Source organism: Rhea pennata, chromosome 1 (genome assembly GCF_028389875.1).
Source record: "Rhea pennata isolate bPtePen1 chromosome 1, bPtePen1.pri, whole genome shotgun sequence".
NCBI classification, from domain to species: domain Eukaryota; kingdom Metazoa; phylum Chordata; class Aves; order Rheiformes; family Rheidae; genus Rhea; species Rhea pennata.
The window spans coordinates 118,882,281-118,903,447 of NC_084663.1; the positions used below are offsets into that span (position 1 = coordinate 118,882,281).

General features: G+C 35.0%; 1 protein-coding gene across 2 annotated transcripts in view; it reads right to left on the reverse strand.

Annotated features, from left to right (window-relative positions):
• HLCS (holocarboxylase synthetase) overlaps nt 1-21,167 on the reverse strand; it is a 127,166-nt gene that overhangs the window by 77,873 nt on the left and 28,126 nt on the right. For both annotated transcript variants that reach the window (XM_062598816.1, XM_062598808.1), the window contains exon 6: nt 1,748-2,019. In XM_062598816.1, the coding sequence (XP_062454800.1) occupies nt 1,748-2,019 (272 nt within the window). The remainder of the gene's footprint in view (nt 1-1,747; nt 2,020-21,167) is intronic.

Below are 21,167 nucleotides of genomic sequence, written 5' to 3' on the forward strand. Positions count from 1 at the left end.
TACTGAATGCTCTGCTGGACCACCACCTTAGAGAGCAAAAAGGTTCCCTATTCATTGAAAAAAATCAAGACCATTCTTTTTACTCCCTCGTCTTCTTGAGAATAAAATCCCGTATAAATTGACAAACCTGATCCTATTCAGCTTGTGATATCTAAGCGAAACCACAAAACTCCGAATACACAATGTACTTCATCGTACTGAGACCTGTTGATGCTGCTACTGAGAACACCACCAAAACCTGAAGAGTCCTGACAGACTAAACTGAAACACCACTTTTACAGTTTCTACACAATAAGTAAGATTTCAGTCCAATCAGTTGAACACATTGTGAATACTAAAATATAAGGAACAAATACCACAAATGATACAAAAGAATAACTCTTTTCTCTATGGGCTCTTTCTGAACTAGCATGTCTGTCTATGTCCAAAGGTCCCTGTAAAGTCAGCTATAGGACTAGGGTATAAATCTGGGTGAAGAGGAGTGATAGAAAACAGGTAACAGTATCTTTTGTGTGCATGCAAATATTCACACTCACGCACACACTCTCAAACACAGAATTAGTCTGGTTTTAAAAACACTGGTATTTGATTCTGTATCTAAATTGCAATATTTTGGCACAAATTACCATTTGCTGATTTCCATCTACAAAAATTACAAATGCCTAATTTCAGTTAACATTTAGTAAACAGAGGAGTATCAACTGTGAGACTACAAATTCATTTACTGTAACACTGTTCTAATGCAGACTCACACACATATTTTGTGTAAATCACCTACACTACTTGCAAGAAGACATACTCTGTAACTTATATCGGCCTTGCAATTTAGGCTCTGTAACTGAAAAATAAAGCTCTTACAGCTAGTTAACTAATCAACTGTAACATGTAAGGCAATTTAACTGATGCGGCAAAAAAAGGAACATGCAGAAAATATAACAGGTTATTTTCAACATTAAATTCATCAGAAGAATGATTTTTGCAGATAAATTAACTGACACTCAAAAAGTGGTTGTCAGGAATCACAGCAGCAAGTAGAAACACATATAGAAAAACCTGTCCTGAAGAACAACAACTTCCCAAAGAGAATTCTTTCCATCGAACTAATATCATGTTTTGAAATGTAGCAGTATAGTCTTTCTACATAAATTCCAACCTAAGATTTAGTAATTGTGATTGTCATACAACTTAATCTTATTCTAAACTTTGATGAACTACTTTCTCAAAGGTATCTCACAACTTGTTAACAATAGTCATCTATGTAATGACAAAAGAACAGCTTATACAACACAAATCAATGTCTAAAAAACGAAGAACATTTCTGTGAATTCTCAGTAAAGGGATATTAAGTAGTATGAGAGAAAAACAAAAGGTTAAAATTAAGGCTGCAAACTATTTGGTATCACTTTTGTCAAATAACCAGCTTTAGAAAATGTATTAATCTTCCAAGTATGCATGTTTAATACTTTTGAGATTCTTATGGTAATGTTCATGTTTTATAGGAAGAATAATGAGTAAACTCACACATATGTATGGCTTAGTATTTCTACACTATCAATTATCATCCTGTGAACACCTCCCAATAAATCTCTCTCATGTCCTACCAGAAAGAGAATCTGCTTTTTGAGTTTGGATGGCCTGCAGGCAACAAATAAACCAAAGAGAAAAAAAGTTGCCTTTTAAGCATTGTGTGTAACTGTAATTCTGAAATCCAGATCAGAAGGCTTATTTGGGATAGTCTACATCTTACCCATCTAGAAGATTCATTGTTGTTGTAGTAACTTCAACAAACAGAAGGATCTTTCCAAGCTTCTTTGTCTGCAGGTTCTGCTGATATGTCTCCAGGCTGAAATGTTCTGATGAGAAGCTTCTCATTTGAGTGATGACTGACATGAGAGATGGAGTTACCTCCATTTTTGATTCACAAGATGAAACAAATTTAAGGGACACCTTGCTGGATTCTATTAATCCTTCAGCATCTACATTCTGCTCAAGCCATTTCAGAAAAGCAAGATGGATTTCCTGTAGGTAAGGGAAATAAAGAAAGACACAGAAATGAATACCACCATACACGAAGACACACAAACATTCTTCTGAAAACATTTATATTCAAGCAATCTCTTCTACTTCAATACAGGAAAATTAATTCAATTTCCTCTTCCGAAATAGATTTCTGCTACCTGCTGTAGTCTGGTCTGGCCTGACCACTTAGTAGTCACTTGCTGGACTTGAGACCAAGCTCCTTTGCAAATTAATCAGCCTTAATCTTTTCCTACAACAGGGTTTGTAACAGTTCGGCTAGATACTGAAGCATGCTGTACATACATTCTTCTGCATTATCCAAGTTATTCAGTTTGCTAAGTTCCTTCACTGCAAGCCCTTCAACCCACTGCTGAGACCGGAGTTCAAGAATAATGCAACAGTTAAGGAAGAAAAATCCACTGATTTCTCAGCGGATTAACTACTGGAAGGACTCATACCTTCACCTAACAGAAGCTTCACTACCATTATCTCAACTTTTGTCTAAAGTGGCCATTAGCTAACTAAAACAGAAGTGTATAACTCAAGAAAGTGCACACCTACGAAAAATTTAAATCATGGTATAAAATGCAGTTATAACTATGCTCTATTGCTACAGCCAATGACAGAGCTACTACACATTTCTATAGAAAAAATATTTAAAAATAAATTTAAAATACATAATTTTATGTGTGTACATAATGCGTCTACATTTTGACCTTTCTCTCCTTTATTTTAGACATTTTGGAAATAAATTTTACTAAATGTGAAATAAAGAGATGAATTACTGGTAAAATTATCACCGGTGATGCACTGAAATAATTGTTACATATTGAATTTTTTCTGGAGATATCTAATGCTATTTTGAGCAATGTGATGTGAAACGTTAGCCACCTCTTTAGATATACAGAAGACTGTAACTTAACAGCCCAAGAACACGGCTGCTGGGACTTCTTTCTACCAAGTATAGAGCTTATATTTCCAGGAGTCCTGCTTTTCCTGGAGACAAAACAGTCTTTCACATGCATATCTCCATTTTTTCCAAGAAAATTTTAAACTGAAGTAGACAGGAGCTAATTTACAAAAATTAATAAAAAGTAAGATAACTATCAAAAGTTAAACTAATCAAATAATACACTGAATGTAAACCAGGAAAAGAAGTTACTTAATCACTGATTAAAGCTATCAATAATTTACATACCAAATTTGAATTGAAGAAAAAAACTCAAGGGGCAAAAGTGTAAGAAGTACAAGAGAATGCCGAAACGTATGGACAAATGATTCCTTAAAAACGTTACAAGATGAGCACAGCTACCTAAGCAATGGAGAATACAATTCTAAGTCTGGCCCTCTTCATTATACTCTCCTTTTCAGAACTATAGTTATCCTGAGAAAAGTATAAAATTAGGTAATACATTCTACTGAAAATAAAGTATTAGGGATTCTTGCCCTGAAATTTTCTAAGAGGAAGACATTTGACTTTCATTTAAACAGCTTCTCTTGATGCACACTTTCTCATAACAGTGTTGCATACAAATGTCTCCTCTAATCCAGTACGTGCCCCTCCTTCCCATTACTTCAGTGAATTGAAGCCTCAGTTTTGAAGTTTTCCTAAGCAAGTTCCTAAGCCAGGACTAAACTATCCTGACCTTGTTCAAGGGACTAAGCTCCAGTTCAATTCTTCAAAACGCATAAACTGCAATTAACAGCTAACTTCCTATAAATAGCTATCTATCCAAGGAGTTACTCCAATTTTCCAAATCCCATTGTTATATCCCTACAGAATGAGAAATGTGTTTCTAACACCTTTCTATGGATTTTCCATCTTCAAAAACTACATCATCTAAAGTTTCAGATAGACATTACTTCTTGTGTGATACTCTTTGTATGCTGCATTTCAACAGACCTACTGGTTTGCAGCCCTGTAGTATGGGTAGGAAAGCATAATATGAAGAAATATTTATTTTCCCAGTGCAATCTAGCACTAGCTTCTAAATCCCCAAAGGACCTAATAGTGATTCAGTCAGTAGTTAAATTTTACTTACAGAAAAATTACTTCTTCTCAGTTTTCTAAAGCTCCCATTGAACTCCTTCTATTTAACTTCTTGGACAAAATATGCTTTAAATATTTTTTCCCTTTTTCTTTTTGGCACATGCACAACACATGATGAGGTGACATTAAAGGTTTTACGAGCACCTTTTTGAACTGATCTTCATAAACTACTTGCATCTTCACTTAAGAGTAGTATCATAGGCTTGACAGAGTGCTGATAAATTCTTTACACACAATCCTATTTGTTTTACCCACACAGTAACTTACTTGCTATAGGTAATGCTTTGAAAAAATCATAGCTTTGATTCTTGTCAAAGAGTATATGGAAACTGTGTTTAAGCAGAACGTGCATTTTCCTATTGCCTTCTGAAAACAGAAATTAACTGTGCGTGTATGTCTGAACATGCGAAGTCCTAAACACAAAAATGTAATTTTAACTTGCATAAGAATGGACTTACAGGCTTACAGAAACATGTTAACTTAAAAAAAAAAAGTGCTTAAAATATTATTAGTTCTAAATAAACAATGAAAGTGTTTGATACGATGCATCAGAAAATTCTGCATACCTTTGCCACAGTGTATTTTAACAAAAGACTGAAATAGCAAGTATTTATTATTAAGTACAATATTACATTATTACAAATATCCACACAATTTTTAACATTTCTTCTTTTAATATGACGATATTTATTCAGGAGATTTTTTTTCTATAGCTTTAGGCTTACTTCTTGATTTCATTTTCTCATTTCTAATGGATATTGAACCATTCAAGATTTGCTGTGTGTATATAATTACAAACCCACTTTTCCCACAATGTTTATTGAGTCGATCAGAAATATAAAGATGGGTAATACATAATTTAAAGCAGCGTTTGATTTTTAAAAATTTCTAAGAAAAATATTTGCAACTTTTTTTTAAGGAAGCAAATTTTCAAGTCCTGTTCAAATGCTCACTAGAGAAAGTAATTTTCACTACAAGGACATCCTTTACACAATCAGAAGTACAAAAGCATGGATGGTGAACCAACACGTTTTGGTCTGCACAATTATACAGGCACGTAAAATACCAGAGAGGTTCATTTATATACAATGAAGTAAGTGTATGCAAAAAGTCAGGGCTAACCTTTATTTCAACCCTGTTAAAAGGGAACATAATCAGGTCAGAACCAGAACCGAGTGACTGGCTGCTAAGTGCAAGATTCAGCTTTGAATTCAGAACGGGGAACCTAACACCGTTTACTAGTTGCAGGCAGCAACGCCGTTCTGCAGCAACCTCTGGTGGCCACTGAAACGCAAGGTGTTGCTTCCGAGAACTGCCTGCCCCTCTCCGCCGCTGGGACCAGCTCAGGTACGGCACGCCAGGCACTGGACTGAGACACTGGCTAAGGAATACCTGAACTCCCGGCCACCACTTACCCCGACCTGTAGTTCATTATCGAAGTCTCGAAGCAGGCAGAAACGAGCTTTGCATGAGCACGCAATCAAAAAAGGAGTTTTGTTATGCATTCAGGCACTGGCAACGGTATCTGCAGTTACTTACGTGTACAATCATACTAAAACCTATACTACATATAGAATCAGACAGATACTTGTAAATATAATAATTTCACATGTTTTACGGTGGCGTAAATATATTCTAAAAGTGGCATTCTTCATTACTCCACCAGCAGGAGAAGAATAAAAATCAAGACAAATTTAATTTTCTATAAAACTGTTCATTTTTCAAACCACATTTGATATGTGCCTACCATCCTCTAAAGCAAAGATGCTCCCTTCTGCTTTGTCATAAAGGAAGAATAAAATCTGAGATTTCAACTGGATAATCTGGTGACAAAAAGGCCAAACAGCTTTTCACAGTTCAAATAACCAACCACAAAGTTAGCATTTATGCCAAGAAATTGTTTTAAATCATATTTTAAATTACAAAGTACAACACATTTTCTACCCACTATAAAAAATGATCAAAAGCAGGAAAGAACTCCGCACATTTTTTCTCACTGACAAATTGTCCCAAATAGTCCAAGGCGCAACCTGGCATTCCTCAGCACACAAGCCCACAATGATCCAAAATTTCCAATTTGTGACGGGCTCAGTGACCCGGTACAGCAGGACAAACTCTTCCACAAGCACAGTTTTGATTGTCAAAGTGAATGTGTCACTAAATGAAAAGCTGTTGTGAAGCAGTTAAGGAAATATAGTGGACGTTAATTCAAAAAAAAAATCCACAGAAATAAAGAGTTCTCCTGCTGAACGCCATCTACCCTCAGCTCCTCCACTGAGCAGCATCGAGGTTTATTAGGGGCCATTGCACCAGAGGTTTGAGGTCTGTTACCACAAGCTGCTGAACTAAAGTTGCAGCAGCAATTGTAAGGTGGAAAAGGAAGAGTAAAAGCTACATTTTGCAAATGATTTAACATCTGTTTTCTATGATCTTAAGCATTTGGTCAGGTATGTGAAGCAACTGTTGCGTAACGAGTTCTCTCTTGCTGTTTAAAAATCTTTTTATTTTCGTAATTGTTAGTTCCACTTTTTCCTAATGCTTAGTTAGCAGTTGAGATTGAACAAAAAAGAGAAAACAGGCAGACGTAAGAGACGAAAGCCAGCTGCATATGGACCCTTCTGTGTTGTAGTGTAAAATAACAGAAAATTATAGCTCCTGATGGGGATGATTTTATTTGCACTTGGGCTCTATCAACCAACTAGACTTATGCACAAAGTACAAACTTCCAGTTATAATGGTTAAAAATAATCTCAAATTTCAACATTTTGATATATCTTTAATATTATTTCTATTTACTTTTTTCATTTATATATTTATGTTCACATATACATGTAGACAGATATATACATCTCTCTCATCAGGCATATTTGGGAGCTGCTCCTTTCTATCAAATTGTGTGACGATAGATGTTAAATTCTGTAACAATGGAATTCTTTGTCAAGACAAAATTTCACTCACAGCCTAAATTCATTTGGTTCCTATTAAAAACACAAAGGTGAAATTAAATAAAAACTAAAAATGCAAGGCCATAAAATGAACAAATATTATATGTTAGGTAGCTCTCTACTTTCCTGGAGCTTTCCTGGAGCATCAACTACTGATGCTCAACCCAGTTATTCAATACTGTGACCATAATATAATCATCTATTTTAGCTATTGCTTTTTCAGTGAGGTCAAGTATTCATTTGTGAACATAGAGCTAGGAGATATCACACTAGTAAGTTAGTATTTTTATTTAACAACCTTTTCCCTTCCTTTTCATAAATTTAATTATTTCCAATGAACTGTCTCTACCTTGGCTTTACTGTACTTACCAGACTTAGAAGTTGACCTTGAAAGAAATGTAAACAACATACCTACACTGTACAGATTCCAGGAACTACTCTATTTTACATCATCTTTATACACTTGCTTTTTTTGTAAATAATTAATTTTGTTGCGCTATGGTCAAAACTTCACAGTTAAGTAATTAAATAAGGATAAACGACAGAATTAATTCAGATGAAAACTTTTATTTGTAAACTCTGAAAAGATATACTCATTGAGTTAGTTTGTTAAATAACAGCCACAGATATTCCTGTTCTTAAGAAATCTAAGGAAAAATAGTGAATTTCCTTATTTCCTCAAAAGAACTCTTTTTCAACCAAACCACAGTGAACACAACTGCACTTCCAAGGAGTAACACTGAAAACATAAAAAAAAAAAAAAAAAAAAAAAAAAAAAAAAAAAAAGGAGAGAGAGAGCGAGAGAGCGCTGCAATACAAAAAGTACCAACCCATAACTGACAGCACCTCAAAATGAAAATGGGTACCTCTTTTTTTGTTTAATTCTCCTCTTTTACATAAATTAACACATGAAATCTTTCTGAATAAACTTATTCTAGTTTATTCAGAAATGAAAAAAATTCAATTATAGTAGGAATAACCCACTGTGCTAATATTCTCTGTTTCTTAAGAATTGGTTAATTATGGCTGTAACTTAGATTAGAGTCACTAGGATGACTACAAGCTTTTACAGATGTATTCAAGCTTGGTTTAAACCAACTGACTAGCTGAGTTACCACCAGTCACACAGTCACCACAGTGCAGAACTCTACAGAGTGAAATAGCTCAGCTAGAAGAGTGTTCGGTTAGACTAAAGACCTAAATGTCGCTGAGTCAAGCCTGGGCTTCTGCAAGAGCGGTCCTTGTTGCTGCAACCTTGTCTAACATGCCCTAGGTGACCCTGCTGAGCAGGGGGGTTGGACTAGATGATCTCCACAGGTCCCTTCCAACTTTACTGATTCTATGATTCTATGAAAAGCCACTCAAAGAGTGTTCAGTGTCCCCTGATACAATCCAGGCTACCATGGCTTTGCTTCTTGCAGTGCCCAAGCTAGCTAGTTTAAATCTTGTGCAGGTATACCTGTGAGTCTACATAGTTCTCACTGCAGGCATACTCTTAATTAAAACAAGTATCAAGAACAGAGAGTAACACAAACAAGCTGAAGTCTGAACAAATACACCAAAAACATGCAGTGCCCAGGTAAAAACAAGCCTATAAAACTCCGTAAGTCATCAAAAATTTTCCGAGAACAGAAACTTCCCAACAGAGACAGGATCCAAGACTAGCAACTTGGAACAAAGAGCATCCATGCCATCACGACCCAAAACAGCATTTCTAAAAGACAGAGGAATAACTAATAGCAAAGCTTTCCAACGAGAGCACCAAAGGTCGACTACATAGCACAACGCAACGGCAAGTGCTGCCTGAGTTGGCAATTTATTCACATTAGCTGTCCTTCCCAGCCTCTCAGCTGGGTTAATTGGCCTGAACGAGAGAAGGGACTGCAACAGCAGTCATACGCCCGCCTTTCTCCAAACGTGGTCATTCAGAGCAAACGCTTGGCTGCCTGCACAGCACGGCGCACGTACTGTACTGTAGATCTGAATCTCAGAATGTCACCATTTACTAAAGAATGCAGAAGAGAAAGTAAGTACACTCCTAAACCTGCACTGAGAGTGCTGAATATAGAGGAAGGTGTGAAGGATACATTAAAAAATGGATATGCTTCTAGCAAAAAAAGGACAAGAAAGAGGAAAGATGAAAGAACAGGATCAATTTTCTGAAGCTGGTAAATCTCGAATTAGGAAGAGCTAGGACTAGCAGAATTTAATCTAAATAATAATACTTTTTGCTGTCTCACCCTTTCTCCCATGTGCTTATGCCAGCTTCCAGGAATGATATGGGAACACTCCAGCAACTAGTTCAACAACCTTAAGTCAGCCTGTACAGACATTCTACAAAACAGCCTTGCAGAAAATATATGTCTAGATTTTTGAGATATCAATTGAGTTTACAGCAAAACACACAACCATATATATTTACTAACTGCAAACGAGTGAAGATTACACAGGGATAAAGTATTGGTCATTTAGAAGAGGACATGAATAGCCCATTTCGAGCATAACCATTTTTATAGACATCACACCTTCACACAGCTAACCTGCTGTTTTCCTGAATTGGCTGTTTTCACGTATAAAGTACTGGGTGCAAGTATGACCTTAAATGTATCTATTTTATGCGGATTTGTCTATAACAGTACTGATAGAAAAAAATAAAGGACGCACAGCATTTAGAATCTGATTTCCATTTTAAAAATACAAAAATACACTTATATATAAATACACATACAAAATATACCCTCCTTGCATTACAGAGTTTTGCTTAACAGCCATACAAGTTTAAAGGTGTTAAATTAGCCACTGGAGAGCTCCTATAGCATCCCTTGAATCCAACAGAAACAAACTGAAGTCCAACGTGGTAGTAAGCAGTAGGCTGGCGCCAGCAAAAAACACCTACAGTGGCAACTCCAGCCCAGAAAGCTAGCATCTTAGGAGGCCAGCAGCAGGAAAAGTCAGCTATTAGCACAAGAGGGCAAGGTTTTGGCAGACCTTTCTGACTAATGAGGCACACAAAATGCTTTTCTGATGCTGTCTGTGTTTTTACTTCCTGCAGTAATGGCATATTTTGAGATCTGAAGAGGATGACAGTTTCATAACACAACCATAAACCAGCTGAAAACCACATTCATACTTATTCCATATAGAAAAATACTAAAATAAATAAATAACAAATAGCACCAAAAATTTTACTCTCTATATAAATAAGTAGTAGCAAGAATGTGAAATTACACTATCCTTATTGTTTTCATACCCTAGCATACATAATTACATTTTATTAAACGTTTGTAATATAAGTATTTAGTACCACAACTATTCTTTAAAAAGCATTACTTTCACTTATAAACTGGAAATATCCAGTACTACATCTCTTTTTTCACGGAAAGACTGACTAGAGAGAAAAATAACTTCCTGATAGATCAGATGAGGAAAGGAAAAGATGAATTCCTGGCAAGCACAGCCTAGATTAAACACTATCAATACAGAGGAACTTAAAGAACAGACCTGCTGTAATCTCCCTTGTTCCATAGAAATGCTTGCAAAGATGGGAGAAAGGTTACTTTTCCTTCCCAAGGAAAACAGCACTGGCAACTAAATTGCAGTGGCCTTTTACTTGTTCAGCAGGACATCAGAAGGCTATCAGATCTGCTGTTTGCGTTTGTGTGCGAAGGTCAACGCCTGTCTCTAATGAGACAATCATGTTAAGAGATTTCATTAGCAATAATCATTCTTTAAATAATGTTTAGATGTTATTAATATACAATAAATGTAATCAAGTTACACGTCAAAGCTTGGCATCCTGACCAGTCATCCTTTTACATTTAACGAAGATTCAACATGGACTTTGCAACAATGGAAACAAAAAACCCAAAAGAATAGAACTGCAAAACACTAAGACTATTCATAACACAAAAACATTCAAAATACGATTTGAAATGTATGAACTGTTCACTTGAATTCATTTGCAGAAACCATATATAAAAACGCATTTCTTCTACTACTACCTACTAACGATTCATTTGAAAATTCAGTCCTTGTTCAAGGAAATCAGTAAAACAGAACAGGCTACAGAGCTTCCCTCCACTAAAATCTTGACTGGCTGAATTTAATCCAGCCTCAGATTACTTATACCATTTCACTTGACTTGCTTCGTTGTTATTTGTAAATAGGAAGACGTATTAGGTGCAGTTATTAATATAGGCTTCTGTGCACCCAGGAGGCAGAGGACCAGTATTTTTATGATTCTGTATTTTAGTTCCTAGCATAAAAAAATACCTACAATGAGAAATTTCCATTTCTCCACATCCTCCTTTCCTCATCTCCCCAAAAACTTCATGAAGGTTTTACAACATAACAGTTAAGGTGCATCCTCATTCCCCGTTCTCATCAACTTTGGTAGCTCATTGCGTGATTTGCTATCCATTCTCAGGATACTACAGAACTGGGAAACTTCTTTCAGTTTATGTAAATAATCTTTTTACATTTCCTAAACCTAAACTTAGCAAAACATGAGTTGATCCTGTAAATTATCTTTTACTATTTTAAAACAAATTTGGAAGGGAACTTAGACAACCAGGGTTTCGCAACTTTGTAATGTACATCCGACTGGATTTCTAGAGGTTCCTAGTGGTTTGGGTGGTTACTTTAGTCTGTTATATGCTTTCTCAAGAGAAGCAGAAAAAAACTAATCATTTTTAAGGAATCATTCCAGATATTGTTTCTTACTTTTGTCTCCATACCTCAACGTGCTAAAAAATTTTGTTACATTACAGTAACAGTAATCTCAGGCATCTGGGGAGCAGAAACAGTCATGGAGAGAAGTAAAGCCATTTTGCCAAGTGACCTGTAGACTGCAGAGTCCAGAAAATTGAAAGAATTTTAACAAACTAATTTTAAATCATTGTTTTTTGGACTTGTGCAAGATTTGAGAGAAATTCTTATCTTTTATTGCAGTTACATTTCTTCAAAGAAGCAGTATCTTAGCACTTGGACCCAGTCATAGGCTGCATATTTGACAACTGTTTATGAATGCATGCCTATGTCTCACTCCAAAATTAAATTTAGCTTTAAAAACAAACAAATAAAAAAAACACTGGATACAGGCAAAAAATTTATCCAGGTGCAGCAGCCCATTCTAAAAGCAGTTTGCAGTGCCCAGGCTGGAAGTTATTGACTATGAAAAAATGTATCACGTTACCTTCCTGATAGGTTGACAAAAGCAAGCTGTTAGTAAGGCCAAAAAGAAGATCGTAAGAAATCAACTAGCAATGAAAAGGAAAAGTGTTCTTCATACCAAAAGCCTTCTACATAGGTACCCTTCTGTTTTTAGACAGTGTTATGCCCCAGCATTAGGTTGCTAGAAGGCACACACTACCATCCATGCATGCAAAACAAATACAAGATGCAAAGCAAGCTCATTTTTTCTTTATTGCTGTATCACCCCAAAGTATCTAAAATTTGAAAAGAGATGGAACAATTTATTAGAAATACAAAAAGTACGTGGATATATATCATCCGAAGCATTTACTTCAATATGTCAATTTTTATCAAAGTACTGCTGTGTATGGTCCCTTTTGGTGTAACAGCCCTTGAAGCTGTAGGACAACAGTCACTATATCAGACTGCTGCGCTACCCGTAACAAAAAGAGGAATTGGGCAGAGGCACAAGGACAGCAGAGGCACACTGTAAGGTGCACCACAGCTTTTGCTTTTCTCACTCAGCTGCAGCAGGAGAGTCTGGAAGCAATCTGCCTGGCAGCTGCTCTCATCAACAAACTGTTTATTGTAAGAAAGTGGTTGGGTCAAAGGCTAAACGTCATCCAGAACTGAGAGCGTACCTTAACAAAAAAATTGAAGTCGCCCATGCATAAGAAAATAGCACATTACATATGAAAGAGAACCATGCTCCATTCTGAAAGGGCAAAAGTCTATTTAAACAAAAACTTAATTTGATGAAGCAATATTTTATAATGTTGCAGATTTACTCTGGCTTGTGCTGATTGTGAGACCTGTGCAAGATTACTAATGAAAACAAGAGTTATTCAGCTTAAAATGTAATCTATATTTTATGTTAAAAATAGATCTTTAATAAATTCTTTTTAAAATTTATTAACACTGAATAAGAATTGAGCTCATCATTCATGTACAAAAAAGAAAAAAAAAACCCTCTAATACATTGCAAATGCAACATCAATGTGTTACCGATGTAATTGGAATAAACAGCTTAGGCTCAATATCAGTTTTACTTCCCCTCCCAAAAAAAAAAGGGGGAGGGGGCAAGTTTTATGATACAGGTAGTAGAGTAAGAAAACATACTGAACACATGTATTAAATCCTTTGTCAAGCCTTTGCCAAGCCAGTTTCAGATCTTACTTCAAAACTTTTGATTGCAGTAGTACATATCCAGATGTCAATAAAACTTTTCTAGAATTCACAGCTCTGGCATAAAAAAAAAAAAAAAAAAATAATCACTAGAGGACTGAACTTAACCATGTTTTAAATGAAAGAAACTTAGTAAGTTACAATTGTATGCTATCTCTGGACTACATTTAAGTACGGGAACATAAAGAAAGAACCGAGAAAAAAGAGAAATATGCATCAAATAGTTACATTTAAGTACATTAATTTATACTTAATTACAACTATTCATATACTTAAATATGTACATTTATATTTAAGTATATATACTTAAGTACATATTAAGTATATGAATATTTATATTTAAGTACATGAACATAGAGAGGAACAGAATGTGTGCATCAAAAGAATTTAACATATGTTATAATATAGCTAGCATAATTTACTAACACCCATAATGTTAGGTTTCAGTTTAAAAATCATTTTTAAAGGCTATTAAAATTTACAGGACAAATTTTATTTTGTAATTTGTAGCTCACCATCTCAGGAATTAAACAGTATATAACTGTCCATGAAGTTTAAACTGGTTTCGTAATATTACACACTAATAACCTCTACTACAACTGACAATAAAGCTGACTGAGTGTAAAGGAACAGTCAGAACCAGTAAGGTCTACTTCTGACATAACATCACTACATAACACTTCACAAAAACAAGTGCTGCAATGAAAGGCATCATGAATCAGACAGAGTAGGAGGTGTTGATTTATCCTACCAGAAAAAGGTGTAATAAATTACATTTTGAGTATTTAATTCTTCAAGACACCTACTTCGTAACAAAAATATTATTTTTTGATGAAAACTGTATCATAAATTGTGCATATGTGCAACCATGCTAAAAGCAACTATAGAAAAAAACAGAAGGGAAAAGGCTTTCCAGTTTTGCAGCAGAAACTGAACATTATGCACATGAAAGTTAAAAAGATAAAAGACATGTTTACAACAATAAATTAAGATATAAATCTAACTATAAATGTTGTATACATTTATTTTAAACTGCTCCCCAAAGTATTCTATATTGACTAGAAAAAAAATAAAGAAGAATTTTGTTCTCAGCTAATAAGGCAATAAATTAGATGCAATATATTTAGCTGGTAAAACTGGCTCTGTTAAAAAACTATCACATAACGGTGTTTTTATTTGGTAGCAAAACATGATTCATGTTAAACTGAGGATAAAATTGTTTGTTGAAAAATCTTGGAATTAGTAGTAGAATGAGTTAAGTAAATAAAGCCTAAGAAAATATTTTTTCTTAGCACTGATAATAACAGCTCTTGGTTTAAGGTTTTCCATCAGGTTTGTTTTGCCTTTCAACGGGTTTATATATACAAAATGTGAGTTAATTTAGTGTTCATGAATATGAAATAGTAACTTAGGAGCCAAAGATTCTCTTCTAAGCACTGCAAATGTATATCAGCCTAAAGGACAAAATTCTGCCTCTTCTGAGCAGCAACTCCCAAATCTGTCAAACTACAGCATTTTTGCTGAGCTAGGCAGGTATCTATGAAGTACTAGGGTGAGACCAGAATACATTTTCACATATAGGGACATAATTGTAATCTCTGAGTTGTGATAAAGTTGTACAGCTAATGTTCACCACCTATCATATATTTTACAACTCTTTCTAAAACCTATTCAGGATGACATAAGTTTATAAATAAAAATAAATAAGTGAAAAGAGCATTCTAAAAAGAAGTCATTTCCTGAGAAATATATGTTATAATGATAAGAACATGCTTGGTATTTTACTGATAGTATACATACTCTAAAGATAGAAAAACAATATTAAGACAACAATTACTGATTTTCACTCTAAGTAAGACCTCCTTGTTAATCTAGAATCCTAAGAAAAAAGAAAAATTAGCATGGAAAGAAGACATTTAAAAAACAGTAAATCAATGCTTTTAATGAAGCACAGCCTAACAGAAGAGCTAAATTTATGCTTACAAAAAATATCACCCACTAATAAAGCAATATAAAAATGCAGATATCAACTGAAGAACTCAGAAGAAAACTTCAGTAATATTCATCATATTGCAAATTGATACATTTTTCTTACAAAATATGGGGAGAAAATAGTGTTCATTTCCATGTACTATAATGCTAAACTACAGAAGTGAATGATGCATGACACTTGTACAGATATCCTATCTGCATGTTATCTAACATGGGAAGTGTCATTCTCTTCCTTTTTTCAGGCCTCTTTTAGACTTAACTTACTTTCTTCTACTGGGATTGAAGCCATAGTAGAACATAAGAGGTAAGTTTATTTCTCAGAGGAAAAAAAAAAAAAAAAAACAAAATAGTGAGCAAAGTATACACTGCACCTTCACTTAACTATGAAGTTCCTGATACACCTGCAGCTTCAGGAACTAACTTCAGAGCCAAAGCCTCGGAGAGCAGCCATTTGATAGCATTTCTGTGATTAACAGGGGAAAGTGAAGGGGAAAAAAAAGTCCAAAATTTAATTTGTCACTTAAAGGTGGACTTGCATCAGACTTAGTCCTCAAAGGGGTAAGGAAGTTCCTTAATCTGCACAAACTTTTCATCAGCTGTTCCAGGGCTCAGTTCACCTCAATTAGCTCCTATTCAGCTGACAGACACCAGTTTCTACTCCAGAAGGCTAAACTGGTATAAAAAACTTACAGTACTGTAGATGATGTAGTGGAGTCAAAACTCATGGCTGAAATAGTCTTTTAGGAATGCCTTTAGGAAACAAGGCATTCTTGAAGAGGCAAACCAGAACAGATAGGCAAGATGGACGATATATAAAAAATGGTCAATGGAAGCAAATATAAGCAGGTAAAAGCATTTAGGACAAAATTACATTCTTCGTTTCGGCAACTTTTAATCTTGATTTGTCTCTGAGGATAACTGCTTTTCTCCAAGCTTAAGAATATTTTTTCTACCACCTACTGAAAGAGCATGGGGAAGACCGACTGTCAGAGAAGATTCTGCTGAGTAACACAACTGGTAACATTCCATGCAGAACGTAGCCCAAAGAGACTTCATTTAATGAAAACTAACCACAATGCTCAAAAAAAACGTTTTTTTTAAGACTCTATTCAACTGTATGCTTGAAATAAAACATGAATATGGTTTCATGTTTGAGACTTTTCCCATTAAAACACAGTATTGTTAGGTAAGGAAATACCTTTCAAGGGAAAAAACACAAACAAACAAAAACCTCATTCAAAGCTATGCAACCAGTAAATGCTTGCTACATACAAGCACTAATACAGCCTATGGCAAAGATCAGTGAACACAGTGCAGGCTATACCTCTGAAATAGCATAGCAAGCCAAATCCTTCTGGCAAGGTGTGAAAGTTTTTAATTTGAGGTAACAATTTAATTTTTCTTTCTGGCTCATTAGCCTGCAAACTAAAGGATTCCAGTTCCCAAGGGATTCAGGTTAATCTGTGCCTTTAGTATGTTCAGACTGGCCCCAGGAAGATAGCAGAAGCAAAACTTCAGTACCCTGTTGTAATGCTGGCAAGAAAAACAGGATCCCCCTGACCACAAGTCAAGATCTGGGTAAGACAGTCTTGGAGGACTGAGGAAGAAAATTCCTCTACTCTACCTAGCCTTTACTTTTAAAAATCAAGAACCTGGCCAAAATGAAGTAAAAGCTATCAACGACTGAAAAACAGTTCTGCAAGTACCTATTCCAATGATGAACTTTTTGCTCATTAGGTATGAACCATCTTTGTTGAAGGCTCTTGACTAATATCCCTCAACCAGACAGTTAACTTCTTAAAAACAAATCACCTTGAGGGAAAAAGTTTCAGGAATTGCTTCAATCACTACTGAAATGCAGAATAAATAAGTAAAAGTTTGAAATGTATCTCCAGAACAGTACCACTCCCCGCAAGCTAGGGAAAAAAAAGTCTGTATATTCAATCTGTGACATCAAAAGATTAATTTATATTTGGTTAAATAGGGATTATTTGGGTCTCTGTTCTCTGAATCTAATAGCCAAAACAGTAAGAGACAAAGGATAAAGTGCTTATCATTTTATTTCAAATCTAAAGTTCAAGGTGTATTTTCAGTTTTCCAAACTAGGTTTATTACATAGATCAGGAATGCAACAAGTGCTGTGAAAGTGTCATTCTACCAATATATCAAAATGCATCCATAAGAAGAGAAATCTTCAAATATACAGGGAAATTATTTTGTATGGAGCAATAAACTGCTGTAAGGTTTACTGAAGTTCAAAACGTCTTATTTGCTAATGTCGAACTGTTAAAGTGGAGACCATCATTAGACAGAATGGATCATCAAAAATTCTAAGACAGAAGAAAACTTGAAAATACTTAGAGAAACTTTATGTTCGCTCTTAACTTCAAACTAAGGTGGTTGCTGCAGAGACGAAAGCATACCCTTACCACTGCTAGCTATTCATACAGGTCATTTGACTGCAATAGTAAACAATTGTTACTTCCCAGATGTTGCCTGTGGCTAAAATAGGTAGAGGTAAAAGCTTCCCATGAGCACAAAAGTAAAAAGTAAATTAACTTTTCTTTCAAATGGGAAAAAAAAAAAAAAAAAAAAAAGATAGCAGGAAGGGGCAGCTCTTTTCAAGAGGCAGTGATGCCCAAACAAGGAGTATTATAAGGACAAAGTAGCAGCCGTTATCAAGACAACTGTCCCATTAGATCCATACCTTGTCTCAAATAGCAGTGAGTAGCAGATGCCTACGAGAGAAGGCTATAGCAAGCACGAAGTAATTATCCCCTGTTCTAGCAATCTGCATCATAAAGATTTCTGAGCCAAAGATGATGCATATGCTTCACAGCTCCATTAGATTATTCTTCTGTGAAAGACAAATTGCCTCTTGAACCCAGTTCAAAACACTTCTGATCTCAAACATTTGCCTTTAAAGTAACTGTTGAAATATGCTGAAGACAACACTATAACTTTAAATGTTTTCAGGAATTCCTAACAAAACCTCAGGAATTCAAACATGCAGCATGAACAGTTATGATAATTTGCAGCTTACACTGCTTATGTTAATTTTTTATAGAGAAAGAGGTAGTTTCCCAGAAGTTAAGAACAAGAATGAGCATTTGCTTTCAGTTAGAGTATTTTCTGTTTCCTCCACTAATAAACGTGACTAACATATCAACATACAAAATGCAGTCAAAAATAGAAAACTAATCAGGTAACCTCTACCTCTGCAGCTGCTGCTCTTGTCAGGTAGCTGTACTGTGTAAGCTAACCATAATATGAACGTTTCCATTTTGGAAAGAAAAAAAAGTGCATCTTCCAGACCAAAAAAATGCATGGATAATTGCTTATTTCATTATGAGTCATACAGTCAAAACATGTGGTATGCAATTTTTAATTTAAATCTCTAAGATTATGCAACAAAACCTGATTACTTTTCCTTATCAAAAGAATTTCAGAAATCTCCCAAAATTCATTTCATCAATCTTGACTACATAGAAATGCTGAGAGATGATCCCACAAACTAGTTCTCTCTATTTTACAACTAAAAGGATCCTAATATGTTTTAAATTATTAAAACTTCATTTTGTACATTAGGCATAGTTACAGTTGCAATTCTTTACAGATGAATTAATGGAGGAGATAGTTATATGTTTTCAGTGACTAGATATTGCTCTTCCTTTCAAGTAATTTTTTCAAATACAATATTGTATAATATTAATATAATGTATAATATAATGAGAATAATCTAATCTTTTCTGCTGAAGTTTTGACCTACTCCACATGTTGAAGGTAACTTATAAAGTAATATGTCGTAATTTCTTTGTAAGTTTAATACCTAAAAACATATTGTGACAAAACAGAAAAGGAAAGACAGACACACCAGCCAGTGATGCACATTATATCCAACATCTGCCTTCATATTTGGAGCTCAACAAACAAAATTACCTTACCTTTATTTAGGTTCTTTCTCTGAGTAAGTTAAAATATGGTATTTAATTTTCAGAAAATCTATATTGAGGGCGAGAAGCTCACAGAAAAGCTAGATGTGGACTGTCCGAGGATTATTTCTATTAAGAGATTCAGCAGTCCATCCACCCATTCCTAGAATCTCAAGTTAGAAAAATCTGATAATTTTCTGTCTTCAAATCTTAGTTCTCACTATGTCCAAAACCTGTAAATTTAGTAAAGATTTCTCTCTCTTAAAACAGAGGCACAGACTACATACAGATTCTGTTAAAGTTCAGCTTTAAGTGTATAATTAAAGCAATTTTTTAATTTAATCATTTTCATCAGTTAAAGACATTTTGAAATGTTTTATAAAATAGTACTTGAAATATCTGTTAAGCAAGGGCAACAACACAATCTACCACCCACTTGAGAAACAATACACAATAAGTAAGGAAAACGACTCTCCATAAAGCAAGCTGTAAAATCAACTGCTATCCCATATCTTACATCCTAGTGAAATGATCAGTCTGAGTAACACAGATTTTATAGCTAATAATTTCTAGACATGCATTGTAACAACTAGCAGCTGCAGGGAATACTAGAAAATGCAGTAACACAAGTTGTTTTCTACATGGTCAAATCTTTTGTTCCTTACCTCTGCCTCTTCAGCTATTACCCCCATTCTCCTCTCTCGCCCTTCCACACAGTGTTTCTCTTCTCTTTCATCCAGTATCAAACTAAATTAACTATTACTTCTTCCTGAGGTTTTTCTCTCTCAAAAAAATTTCTTATCCCCATCAGTCAAGGAGCATGCTCCAAGCTACACAGTAGAACAACTCCCATCTCTGCTTTTCTCAGGGTTGGAGTTATTCTTCTCCTGTCTTTACCTCTAGGATGGTGTCACTTTTCTTTACTACTATGTTACAAACTTTTTAAGGAAGAGGTAGAGAAGGAAAACTTGACTTGATTTCCAAAGCCTGAGACTGCTAATGTGGCTTATAAAGTAAAACTTGTTTACACATGGACTTAGGGCCACACTTAGGTACAGATCTTCCTCACCATTGTAGAGCCTCTCATCTACAAGGAAGTGTTGGCACAGATAAAACAGTGACTGGCTGAAGTTCTTAACATTAAATCATGTAAACCTGTAAAGCACAGGTCTGTATAATCTAACTGTAGGAATGCAGGGTGCTCTGATTGACTCAGCTATATAGGCACTTCCACAAAAGATATCATTACTGGAGGAGGATAAAATTTACTGAAGTAAGGTTTTCTCAAAAAATTGAGAGTATCTGTATAATTCCTTTGTTATGAATGGACCACCATTACAATTCACCACTAGAACTGTCAAATAATTGAGTATCATGATTTGCTAAACTGGACCACATTCCACTTGTTGTAAAGACAGACTAAAATTCAGCTTAAAAAAGAGCTTTTACTTAAGAGTTGTAGCAGAAACTATAGTACACTTTCAAGTATCTAATTTTATTTAACAGCTGTTCTTTAACCAGCTCTTCACTAAATTACATAATGTCAGCCAGATAATCATATGCCAAATTCCATTTCCAAAGCACCTGGAATTTCAGGATTTCCTCAACTTGTCAAAAAACTCAGGTCATTTCTTAAAATGTACTGTCAAAAGATAAATACAACAGAATCCATAGGTCAATCTCTTCCTATCAACTACTGACACACGTCATACTTGGAATTTTTTCGCAGTCTTTGTCTTCTCCCCTTCAAACGTATGTAGCATAAGACATTCTCTGAAAATACTGGAAATGTCTTCTAACTCAATATACTTCTAATTAACTCCATCATAATTTTCCAGAATAAATTCGGCT